The sequence below is a fragment of the Myotis nattereri genome (assembly GCF_964212035.1).
Source record: "Myotis nattereri genome assembly, chromosome: 11".
Classification (NCBI taxonomy): domain Eukaryota; kingdom Metazoa; phylum Chordata; class Mammalia; order Chiroptera; family Vespertilionidae; genus Myotis; species Myotis nattereri.
Genome location: NC_138086.1, coordinates 60,553,232 through 60,565,582, shown reverse-complemented (window position 1 = coordinate 60,565,582; position 12,351 = coordinate 60,553,232). Strand labels below are relative to the sequence as shown.

Here is a 12,351-nt window from a genome sequence, read left to right as displayed (position 1 = left end):
GATAGCAGCCTTAGGGCTCATTATGTTCTTTCATACTGTTATGGGGAAAGCTCTTATCCCCACCTGTTGTTCCTGGGAATGGGCTTTTTGCGATATGTTGAGAAAAGGAATTTTCTGAGATTCGCCTGGGAGGTGAAATGGTGTAGAAAGTTTTATTTCTGTGGAATTACACCCTTGCGTTTCCCTGATCCTATTTCCCTTTGTCCCACCAAGGAAGAAGTGTAGCTGTGGTGTCTTCAAAATAAAAGCCAGTCTCCAGAGTTTCCATTCCATGTTAGGGCATAGTCCAGTTTAGCATTAGGCTGGTTAGTTTGTGTTTCCTGCTGTAGCCCATTAGTCCATTGCATGTCAGGTTGGCCTGGCCACATGGCATGGAGGAAATACGTGTGAATGCAAAGATGCCAAGAGAGCCATGAGCCAAGAGCACCAGCTCCTTTGTTTAGGGCAGTGGTTCTCAACCTTCTGGCCCTTTAAATACAGTTCCTCATGTTGTGACCCAACCATAAAATTATTTCCGTTGCTACTTCATAACTGTAATGTTGCTACTGTTATGAATCGTAATGTAAATATCTGATATGCAGGATGGTCTTAGGCGACCCCTGTGAAAGGGTCGTTCAACCGCCAAAGGGGTCGCGACCCACAGGTTGAGAACCGCTGGTTTAGCGGATTATCTATTCCCAAATTTTCATGGGCTTGCATTGGCTCCACCTCTTCTAGCCAATGATTTCTGTTCCTAGGTTTGATTGATAAGTATATTTCCTAGGTCGCCCCAACTTCACTGCACATGCATCCACCCTCCCCTTTGTCCTCTCCCCCAGAGATCTACAGGAGTTGGGTGGTGACTGGCTGGTGACTGAAATTGCAGCTTCCTGGTGAAGCTGTCCAGATGGCCATGCTCATAATGTCTGGCCTCCCTTTTGCTCCTTTCCTGCTATTAATAACTAGCTAATTACCATGGTATCAATGCTGTCCTTCTATGCTTTAGAAAGAAAATATGATCCAGAGATACTAACGGCCTTGTTTAGAGTTATACAGCTAATAAGCAGTGGGGATCAGGCAACCATCTATTTGGAGAACACTAGTTTTTTTAGATGTTAGAAAGCTTCCGTAGAAGTTAATTCAAGTTCCATGTGCCTTCAGTGCAAATGTTTGTTGTTTAAACAAACCTCCAGAAGCCATTGCCTCTGAGGATGCAGGGACAAGAATAACATTGATGAGTAAAGCAGCCTAAGGATCCCTGAGGTCTGATTGTCTGCCGAGGTTTTCTTCTGGTGGGAACTACCAAGAAAAATTAACTACATATTTCTGTCTTAGTTTTCCAGATTCCACCTTTCTGGACCTTTTACTGCCTACCTTTTGGTCACATTTATGGTTATGACATTACTAGAGGCCCAGTGCATGAATTTGTGCATGGGAGGGGTCCGGAAGACCTGCCCCAATGGAGGCGATCGGGGGAGGGACCGGCCAGGGGGAGGGGTCGTGGGAGACTGGGTGGGGCTGACCGGGGCCCCATTGGGCTGGTTGGCTGTTGCAGTGCACGTCATAGCGACTGTTTGTTCCAGTTGTTCCAGTCATTCTGATCGCTTGGCTTTTATATATATAGATACTCTGAACGTAGGAAGGGCAAAGATACAAGACTCAATTCTCAATATATTTCTATTCTGAGTTAAGTCTTGAAAAGAAAAAACAAATATTTGATATGGGAAGAGGTTAAAACTTCAGCTAAAATGACATATTTGAGTTGTCTTTGTTCCTTTCCATGAACCAGGAGCTCACGGTTCGTTTCCCCACCAGGACACATGCCAGGATTGCAGGCTTGATCCCCAGTTGGGGGCGTGCAGGAGGCAGCCAATCAATGATTCTCTCTCATTATTGATGTTTTTATCTCTCCCTCCCTCTCTGAAATCAATAAAAATATATTTTAAGGAGAGAGGGAGAGAGAGAGAGAGTCAGTCTTCTGGAGGTTAATTTTAGACGAGGTCATGAGGATGGTGTCACCAGATGGGCTTAGTGCCCTGATACGAGGAAAGACACCAGAGTCCTTCTCTCTCATGCTTGGAGGAAAGGCCCTGTGAGCACCCAGAGAAAAGGCAACTACAGCCACTCCAATTACACGCTCTAGGAAGTGGGTTCTCACCAGGAACCAAATTCACGAACACCTTGATCTTGGACTTCCCACCACAGTGTTTTGTTACAGCAGCCCGAGTCCCCTGCCTCTGGAGCAAGCATGGCCTCTGAACTAGAGATGACATTCCTGTGGTTTTAAGCCACCAGTCTGGGGTAATTTGTCAGGGCAGCTTTAGAAACGCTGCTTCTCCCTGGATGCCAGCTTTTCTCCAAGTCCCAGCCCAAGTTCTGCCCCTAAGGTGGATCTGGCCTGAGGTGATGGTGCTTACCTGACAGCTGCAGTAGGTTGTTTGAACGTCCCATTCTGTATTTACAAGTTTTCATCCGTTTGCTCTCTTTATTTTCAATGTATGTTAACTTCTTGGCAGCCAGCATTGGGGTTTACATCTCTGCATCACCAGTACCTGCCTGGTGCTAAGTCTTAGACCTTTGAGTAGACATTACCTTATTAAATAGAAGCTCAATTATGGACTAGAATATAACCCACTTAATGCAAAAGTCATTCCTTCTTCTTATTTATTTATTTATTTATTTATTTATTTATTTATTATTTACTAGAGGCCTGGTGCACAAAAATTTGTGCACTCGGGGGGAAGGAGGGTCCCTCAGCCTGGCCTGTGCCCTCTCGCAGTTTGGGACCCCTCGGGAGATAACGCCCTGCTGGCTTAGGCCTGTTCCCGGGTGGCAGAGGGCAGGCCCAATCCCTAGGTGCAGCCCCTGGTCGGGCTTAGAGCAGGGCCGATTGGGGAGTTGGGGCGCCGCCCCCTGTCATGCACAGAGCAGGGCGGATTGGGAGGTTGTGATGCCACCCTCAGTCACGCTCAGGGTAGGGCCGATTGGGGGGTTGGGGCACCGCCCCCTGTCACACTCAAGGCAGGGTTGATGGGGAGGTTGCGGCGCCACCCCCTGTCACGCACAGAGCAGGGCCCATCAGGGGGGTTGGGGCTCCTTACCCTGTCACACATAGAGCAGGGCTGATCAGGAGGTTGGGGCGCCTTCCCCTGTCACGAACAGAGCAGGGCGGATAGGGAGGTTGTGGCCCCGCCCCCTGTCACACATAGAGCCACAGGGCGATCAGGGGGTTTGGGCGCTGGCCCCTGTCACGCTGATCCCGGTGCCGGGAGGCCTCTCAGCTCCGCTGATCCCGGTGCTGGGAGGCCTCGCGGCTCCGCTGGTCCCGGTGCTGGGAGGCATATTACCCTTTTCCTATATAGGATAGAGGCCTGGTGCATGGATGGGGCTGGCTGGTTTGCCCTGAAGGGTGTCCTGGATCAGGGTGGGGGTCCCCACTGGGGTGCCTGGCCAGCCTGGGTGAGGGGATGATGCCTGTTTGCAGCTGGTCACACATCCTTCAGGGTGGGGGTCCCCACTGGGGTGCCTGGCCAGCCTAAATGAGGGGATGATGGCTGTTTGCAGCTGGTCACACACCCTTCAGGGTGGGGGTCCCCACTGGTGTGCCTGTCCAGCCTGAATGAGGGGATGATGGCTGTTTGCAGCTGGTCACACACCCTTCAGGGTGGGGGTCCCCACTGGGGTGCCTGGCCAGCTTGAATGAGGGGATGATGGCTGTTTGCAGCTGGTCACACACCCTTCAGGGTGGGGGTCCCCACTGGGGTGCCTGGCAAGTCTGGGTGAGGGGCTGAGGGCTGTTTTCAGGTCGACTGAAGCTCCCAACTGCTCCTTTTTTTCTTTTTCTTTTTTTATTCTGGGCCAGCTTTAGCTCCAGCTCTGAGGCCTCTGCTTCTGAAAGCAGGTATCTGGTTTGTTTGGGTTCTATAATCGAAACAATGTATAACTCCAGCTCTGAGATCCCTGCTCGTTGAAAGCAGGTTTCTGGGGTTTTGTTTAGCTTCTATATTTGTTACAATGCTTCAAACTGCAGGCTCAGAGGCTGGCAAGGCAGGCAGGGAACGTTGGTTTCCTCCGTCACTGAAGCAAGCAAGCCTCATGTTAGTTTCCAGCTGCCTGGCTGCCGGCCGCCATCTTGGCTGGCAGTTAATTTGCATATTGCCCTGATTAGCCAATTGGAAGGGTAGCGGTTGTACGCTAATTACCATGTTTCTCTTTTATTAGATAGGATTGTTAATCCTCACTCAAGGATACTTTTTTCCATTGATTTTTAAAAAGAGAGTGGGAGAGAAAGAGAGTGGGAAACAGCAGTGTGAGAGAGACACATCAATTGGTTGCCTCCCACACATGTCCCAACTAGGGCAGGGGATCAAACCTATAACCCAGGTACATGTCCTAGAGCAGGAATCCAACCTGTGTCCCTTCGGTGCACAGGCGACACTCTAACCACTTAGAAGAAGTGGCTGGGGCAGTGGTCAGCAAACTCATTAGTCAACAGAGCCAAATATCAACAGTACAACGATTGGAATTTCTTTTGAGAGCCAATTTTTTTAAACTTAAACTATATAGGTAGGTACATTGTTATTAACTTAATTAGGGTACTCCTAAGGCTTAGGAAGAGCCACACTCAAGGGGCCAAAGAGCCGCATGTGGCTCGCGAGCCGCAGTTTGCCAACCATGGGGCTAGGGCAAGTCATTCCTTCTTGATACATAAGGCACTCAGGATCCAAACCTTCTGCTCGGTTCTCATGAGAACCAGTGTTTCTTGTATAGCACTGTGAAAAAATTCATGGATGATTTGGATCAAGGATAAGGACATTTATTATGCTGAACTTCTGCCTCCTGCTGCTATTACTTTTAAATCATGTTTGCTTTAATTTATTCGAAATGTGTCTCTACTTTGATTGCAAATTTCAATTAGTTCCGAAAAATAGCTGAGCACGCTCTAAGAGAGAACAGTACTGTCAGCCAGTGCCTTCCAGCAGCGGAGGGTGTTTCTTGAGGAGGTTCAGAGGCCTGTGACTGGAGGCAAGAGTGTTCTGTCTGAATATAGAGTGAGAATCACTGATCCGTTGCTTCTCTTCAGTGCTCAGACACCAAAGGGCAGAGCTCTCTAATATGCCAAAGGAATATGACTTTTTTAAAATTAAAAGGTAATAAAGAGAAAATATGGAAACAGCGCTGGAAGGTATAAATGAAGAGCAAAAGTCTCCCCCATTCACACCTCTGGCCCAGGCCCATTCACATAGGAGCCTGTAGTGGAGATTTTCTTTGTCATCACTTGGTCCATGCCCGTGTGTGGTGAGATAACCCACGATCCCCTCCACAGCCTGTCAGCCACCGTGGAAAGAAGGCAGTTCTTCGAAAGGGGTAGTGGGCGTTTTTTATCGTATGAATTACTAGAGAATCAGACAGTCCATTCTTTTTTTAACAATATGTTTTTATTGATTTTAGAGAGAGGAGAAGAGATAGCAAAACATGGATGAGAGAAACATTGATTAGCTGCCTCCTGCACACCTCCTACTGGGGATTGAGCATGCAACCCCGGCATGTGCCCTGACCGGGCACCTCTTGGCGCATGGCATGGTGCTCAACCAACTGAGCCACACTGGCCAGGGCAGACAGTCCGTCCTTTATGAAGTCCTGAAATACAGGGCCTTATAACTCCTACCTGTTAGTCCTGGTTTTGCCCTCAGAGCCTAACGAGTCAAATCCTAATTCCTAAGAGAGCCCGTCTCCTATATAGTGGCTGCTCTATGTGGGCCCATAGCCCTGCAGCTGCCAAGAAGAAGCCGAGGCCTTGCCCCCACACCCGCTGAACAGAAATCTGCATTTTGATGAGATCTTCCGTGATTGGTGTGCACATTACAGGACAAGAAGCACTGCATTTGATTGCATGCACTACCACCCCTCCCCCACCTAATTTGTCCCCTTACTTGTATTGCTATCAGGCCCTCCGGTGTTCACCAGATCTTAGTTGAGGAAGAAATAATTGATAAGAAACAATTGCAAATCTCAATAATTGAAATAGAGGAACAGAGTTGGTCTGACATGTTACAGTTAATTACATTAACTGGAATTCTATTGACAAGTATTTCCATGTGTCCGTAGTACAATCATAAAAGATTATATTGATGATCCTGAGGGTTTACAAGATCATAAATGCCTTTGCTCTCTAAAGACATGTTAAATTATACTCCATGTGATTTAACACTGAGTCTTGCTTGGTGATTTTTAAAACTCTGAAAAACAGACTAAATAAGTGATCCGAACAACCCACTCCCCGAGTCATGGCAGATAGAGGCAGCCACCAAACTTCCCTCCATCACACTCTTCAGCTGCAGAAGAATGAAAGCTAAGCCCTTTTCTATATCTGACATCACCGCCGCCAGGGCGGGGCCTAGAATCAGCCTCTGAGAGGTGCACAGGAGATGGACCTGGAAGCAGCTGAGCTGGAGGGAAATGGTCTCGATTGGTGCACTCACAGTATGGAAATGAATCAGCCCGTGTGCTTGAGCTAACACTTAGCTGCCTTTCCAACCACAAAGAAGCTTTCTGCATTTGGCACCTTTGAGACATTCAGTAAGACATTCAGACTGAATTTAGTGCCAGATGACAGTGCCAGACTGTCTGCAGTTAACTCAAGCAGAAGCCTTAAGAAGCCACTTCCCCCACACCCCATCATAGTCCTCTCCACCTGCTGTTCATGGTGCGCTTTAAGCCTGACAGCCCTAGGGCAGGATATCAGCCCAGGACGTTGAGCTAAGTCAGCAGGGCCTTGCTCTCCCCAGGGTCACGTCTACCCTGTGCTGTGCATCTCAGCTCAAGGTGCATGCCCTGCTCCCGGGCCACTGCGTATGTGAGCAACAAGTGGAGCCACTCCCTGCCACCCAGGCCTTTTAGCCAAGAGCAACTGGCATCTCTGCTCTTTTCTGTCCTGAGTACCAATCCATCTGAATCCAGCACACAGTATTCAATTCCTTCACCCATGGGTCTTGTGGGGTCCCTTTTATACCCCACCCCTTGCTGCCAAGACTCATTCAGTAACTGTATTTAGGGCCCTATGTCCAAAGCAGTGAGATTATAACCAACAGTATCGAGCTCCTGTCCCCACGGATCCCGAATTCTAGATAGGGAGGATAATGCCAGTGAGGTTTGTGTAGGCGCCAAGGAAGGAGGGAATTCTGTCTGAGGAAGTTTGGGGCTAAATGAGAATTCCCCACTGAGAAGTAGATGGAACAGACATTCAGATATACAAAAGGCAAGGAGCAAAGACTTGGCAGCATTAAAATGCATGGCTGACTTCCGCGCCCCCCCCCCCCTCCCCCAGGGACTACCTTGCAGGAAACTGGTAGGTCTCAGCAGAGTCTCAGACCTTGCTTGTCTTTGTCCATAGGGGGTTGTTTCTTAACCATTGCTTCAGGATCTTGGCCACCTCCTGGATTTATTCCCCTGTTTCCCTGCCCCATGCATTTATTTCTGGTTCATCATCAGAATTCACACGTTTAAAGTACGGTAGAACATACAGTGTTCATATGAGCAGAGTGATTAAAGATGTAGATTTTCAGTTAGGCGGCTTTCTCCCTGGGCAGCTTTGTAGCACTGGGGAAGTTTTCTAATCCTCCCTTCCTCAGTTTCCACATTCAAAAAAATAAAGATACTACTAAATTCCATATCACAGGATTGTGCAAGGAGTAAGAGCAATATTGTGAGTATGGTGATTAGCACACTGCCTGATGCTTAATAAATCTTAGCTATTGGAATTGCCCCATTAATTCGTTCAGCATATTGATGCCTACTCTGTGCTATTAGGTAGTGAATAAGACAGGGAAGGTCCCTGCTTTCCGCCAGCTGGAAAGTCTGCTCCAGTCCTTTTATAGGATCCCTGTTTACATTGTGGTATTTATGCATTGTGTCAGTCAGACCTCCCTGGATGGCTTTCCCCAGGCACTATTCTTTGTGTTTTTTAAATGGCAGGCATTAGGGGGTATCTACCATCTCTGGCTCCCAGCCTCAGAGGGAGCATTACCCCCCCCCCCAGCTGAGAACACTGGCGGGGTGTGGGCTCAAGTTTCAGCCCCGAGGGTCCAGGATGGTGCCAGACAGGGAAGTGGGGAGGCAGGCTTTGAATGCCAAGCCCAGAAGAGGAGTTGGCTGCGGTGCCTTCTTCCTCCGCCCGGGAGAGCCTTCGCTTTCTTAAATGTTCTTTAAAGCTGGTGTTTGGTAAGGGTTTTACATTCTGAGCCCAGGTAGAAGATAACGTAAGGAAAAAGGAGGATATTTTGTACAAATAAATGTGAACCCTGTTTGGCTTATTTACCTTAAGAGCCAACAAACCTCATCTAATTCCCTGCTCGCCACATTGGCTCCTTGGTAGGAATGTCCTAGGTCTCAAGAGTTCAGGAGAATGGAGGCCTATTGTGAATCCTGGAAACATTATCGAAATTTAACTCTTCTTTTCCTTTAAACTACAGATATGGTCTCAATCCACTTTTTTCCCCCATTTTGTAAAGTATGCAGTGGCATTTCATCTCTCCTGACACTGCATTTTGCATAATTGAATGTATTTTGCAGATGTGCATGATGGCCTAGTATTAGTACTCTGCATGTTACCTTCTACTTGGGAGTCTTAAAACAAACAAATCGAAAGGACTTGATTCCCTTAGAGCATGTTCCAGAAGATTTTCAACCTTAAATTTTCATTGAACAATGATAACGTACATACACCCACTTTCGCATATCCGAATGTGCTGTGTTTGATTTGTAAACAGTCATTTAGTCCAAATATATTTGGTACACTTCCAATGCGTGCCAATTCATGATATTCCAAGAACATAATCTGTTTGCAGTCCTATGCCAGGACCAAGTTTATTCACTTGCTGATGGGATGCATCCTGTGCACAGTGCAGGCTAGGCGCTGTGTGGAATTCAAAAGTGAACCACACACACTCTAACCCTCAGGAAGTCTAGTGTCCAGTAGGGATGAGAAAACCATACCAGTAAATAAGTAGTTAGCCATTGGAAAGGTAAATGGAATGCTGATATTTCTAGGGATGAAATAGTACTTTATTTGAAGAAGGCTTCCTGGAGGAAGTGAAATTTTTAACTTTATGACCTTTAAGATTAATTAAAGCTTTAACAGGTAAGACATTTTAAACTTCGAGGAATGGCTTTCTGAGCTGAAACAAATACGAGCAGAAAAATATTGTGTATTTGTGCCTTTCCATCACTTAATAATGTGTATTTTCCATTTATTTTCTGGATGTAATTAAGTGACTTTTAATAATTACTATAAAGAAATCTCATTTGACGTTGCTGTTTTTCTGAAAATGTTCTCTAACTTAAGTGCTGAATTGAAGTTTTGTTTTTTCCACTGAATAATTCCCTTTTACAATTCCAGATCCTGGGAGACTGCCGCCATGTTAAAACTCTCTGATGTACCTCTAACTGCATTCGCAGTCAAGTGCAGTCAGATAGAAGGCAGATCTGTCAGGATTGTTATATAAAGAGTTCAGTTAACACAGGACAGTGTTCTTGTTACCAGACATTTCCCATGTATTGGCCTTAAGGACAGCATGGAAACCAAGCCAGAGCACCCAGGACTTCCTGTGTTTCCCATTAGATCACCTTTTTCTGAGACTTGAGTCTAATTGCTTCTGCCCCTTGGTACTGGTCCAGACTTACTATCCATCTCCCAGCCCCTCTGGCTTCTACCCACACCACCTGCCTGTAGGCTGGAGATTCGACTAAGAGCAAGTTAACATGAAATCTTGGTTAAAGGACATATTTGTTTCTTGAAGAGATATCTGCACTCCCATGTTCATTGCAGCATTATTCACAATAGCCAAGACCTGGCAACAATCCAAATGTCCATTAATGGATGGATGGATAAAGACTGTATAACATTCACACACACACACACACACACACACACACACACACACGAATATTATTCAGCCATAAAAAGAAGGATCCTGCCTTTTGTGACACCATAGATGGATGTTGAGGACATTATGCTAAGTGAAATAAATCAGAAAAAGACAAATACTATACATTCGCACTTAGATACAGAATCTAAAAAAAAAAGCCAAACTAATAGAAAGAGAGAATAGAATGGTGGTTGTCAGGCAGGGAGTTGGGGTGGGGCGGTGGGGAGATGTTGGTCAAATGGCACACACGCCCAGCTATAACATGAAAAGCTCTGGGGACCTAATGTACAGCATGGTGACTGTAATTAACAGTACTGTGTTACGTCCTGGAAGTTGTTAAGAAAAGTAGACCTTAAGTGTTGTCCGCACCAACAGAAAAAGTGGTAATTCTGTGAGGGAATGGAGGTGATTTAAACCATCACGTTTTATGCCTTGAACTTACTTATATGTTATATGCCAGTAATATCTCAGTAACTGGGAATATTTGTCAAAACTTAATTACCTGTGTTCGAAATGTTTTCTCTCTGATCTGGATGGTAGTTACAAAGGATATAGGTGTATAAATTTATTCAGTTATACTAAGATTTGTGCATTCCAATAAAAATGTAAAAATAATAATAACCAAAAACTCCATTATCGTAGACACTGAAGTACTGCCAATTTTGGTCTATCTTGGGGTAATTTTGCAATGATTTATGCGTTGTCGAGCATGTAAAAATAACTCTTCAGAATTTTTAGTGTTTTTCTTTTGCATTCCTTTTTAAAAAATGTTTTTGTTGATTTCAGAGAGAGGAAGGGGGAAGGGAGAGAGAGCTAGAAACAACAATGATGAGAATCGTCCATTGGTTACCTCCTGCATGCCCCTACTGGGAATCGAACTTGAAACCCGGGCATGTGTCCTGACTGGGAACCGAACCGTGACCTCCTGGCTCATGGGTTGATGCTCAACCACTGAGCCACACTGGCTGGGCTGCATTCCTTTTTAAAATTCTTTTTCAATCAATTACTTGAAATAACCTAAATAGGGAACGATGGAAGATTAATTGTAACAATTGTTTGTACATCTTCAAAATTGCAAACAAAAGAAAGGGGAAAGGAACAAAATTTCTGGGGGGAAAAAAGATGAAAATGCTTGTTGTAAAAGCATTTTTTTGATGCTTCAGGATTTTCACTAAAATACCTAGAATTTGAAGATATTAACCTGCAACTAAAACATTATTTTGACCACATTGTCATGTTTGCCAACTTGCATCTGGTCTGAAACTTTTCAGCCAATTTTTAAGCCCGTCTTCCTACATTACCACCTCAGCCCACCCCCACTTCCATCCTCATGTCTGTAGCTTTTGGTTAAAATTCAGACTGAGGTCTACTGGTGAGTAAACAGTAACTGCGTGATAATGTCAAAGGGAACAAAAATAGAACTTAACAGCGAAGTTTACCCCTAGCTGTAGTTGCCACGGTTCAAGCACCAAAAGAGAGAGAAACATTCCCTTGTAAGAGAGCCTTGTTGGGAAATAAAATATTAAATAAACTTAATGCCATTAAATTATAGCAGTAAGACTGTAAAATCCAGGAATGGTATAAGAATTAAATTTTGAATTTCTTCTCCCCAACCAACCCAGCTAGGCTCACCATCTTGGATGGATTTTCTGATAAAACGAAGTGCTTCTTAATGTCATTATTGTTTTGAAAGACAGTGATTTAGCATGACCTCTCTTGTTGGAACAGGACAGCTGGGAGGTGGTGGAAGGACTGAGGGGAGAGGTGAATTACACCCAGGAGCCACCAGTTCAGAAAGGATTTTTGCTGAAAAAGCGGAAGTGGCCCCTGAAAGGCTGGCACAAGGTAAGACGCTGGCCTGGACCTCACCTGCATTTTAATTTGAAGTTGAAAATGGCGACCAAGGGAAGACCGGGCATTTAAATGGGATGCGTTTGTGAATTATACTTCCTTCCCCACAGAGATTCTTCTATCTGGACAAAGGAATCTTGAAGTATGCCAAGAGCCAAACTGATGTAAGTCTCCTTGTTCATCAATGTGCTGTTGACGAATTCGGAAGGGCTAGTTGTTGTCAACTCATGGATGAGATTGTGTCCATGGTGGGGGACGGGATTCCATTTCTCTGCACTGGAGCCACAGGGTAATATGGAACAGGGGGCTGCTCCCCAGCCCTGGGTTCTAGGTAGGCTCAGTTCCCCCGCTGAGTGGAGGTGGGGCTCCTCTCAACACCCTACTGTGTACCCAGTGGTCTGTGCTGGCCTTAGGTCAGCTGAGGGATACTCTGGGTGGGAGAAGACATTTTTGCGGTGAGATAACAGGAGCAAGACATAGGGCAAGTGTAACGGTGACTGGGTGGTTTGGTGGAGAACCCTTAGTGAAGGTGATATGATGGTCCCCTTGTTTCTGCCCCTCATAGGGGCCCCTCTCTCACCCAGCACTTCTCCCA

General features: G+C 45.9%; 1 protein-coding gene across 2 annotated transcripts in view; it reads left to right on the top strand.

The window, feature by feature from the left end:
- OSBPL3 (oxysterol binding protein like 3) overlaps nt 1-12,351 on the top strand; it is a 162,851-nt gene that overhangs the window by 91,914 nt on the left and 58,586 nt on the right. For both annotated transcript variants that reach the window (XR_013996587.1, XM_081102192.1), the window contains 2 exons: nt 11,634-11,750; nt 11,867-11,920. Coding sequence is in view for 1 of the 2 variants with exons in the window: in XM_081102192.1 (XP_080958318.1) it covers nt 11,634-11,750; nt 11,867-11,920 (171 nt within the window). In the remaining variant the exon portion in view is untranslated. The remainder of the gene's footprint in view (nt 1-11,633; nt 11,751-11,866; nt 11,921-12,351) is intronic.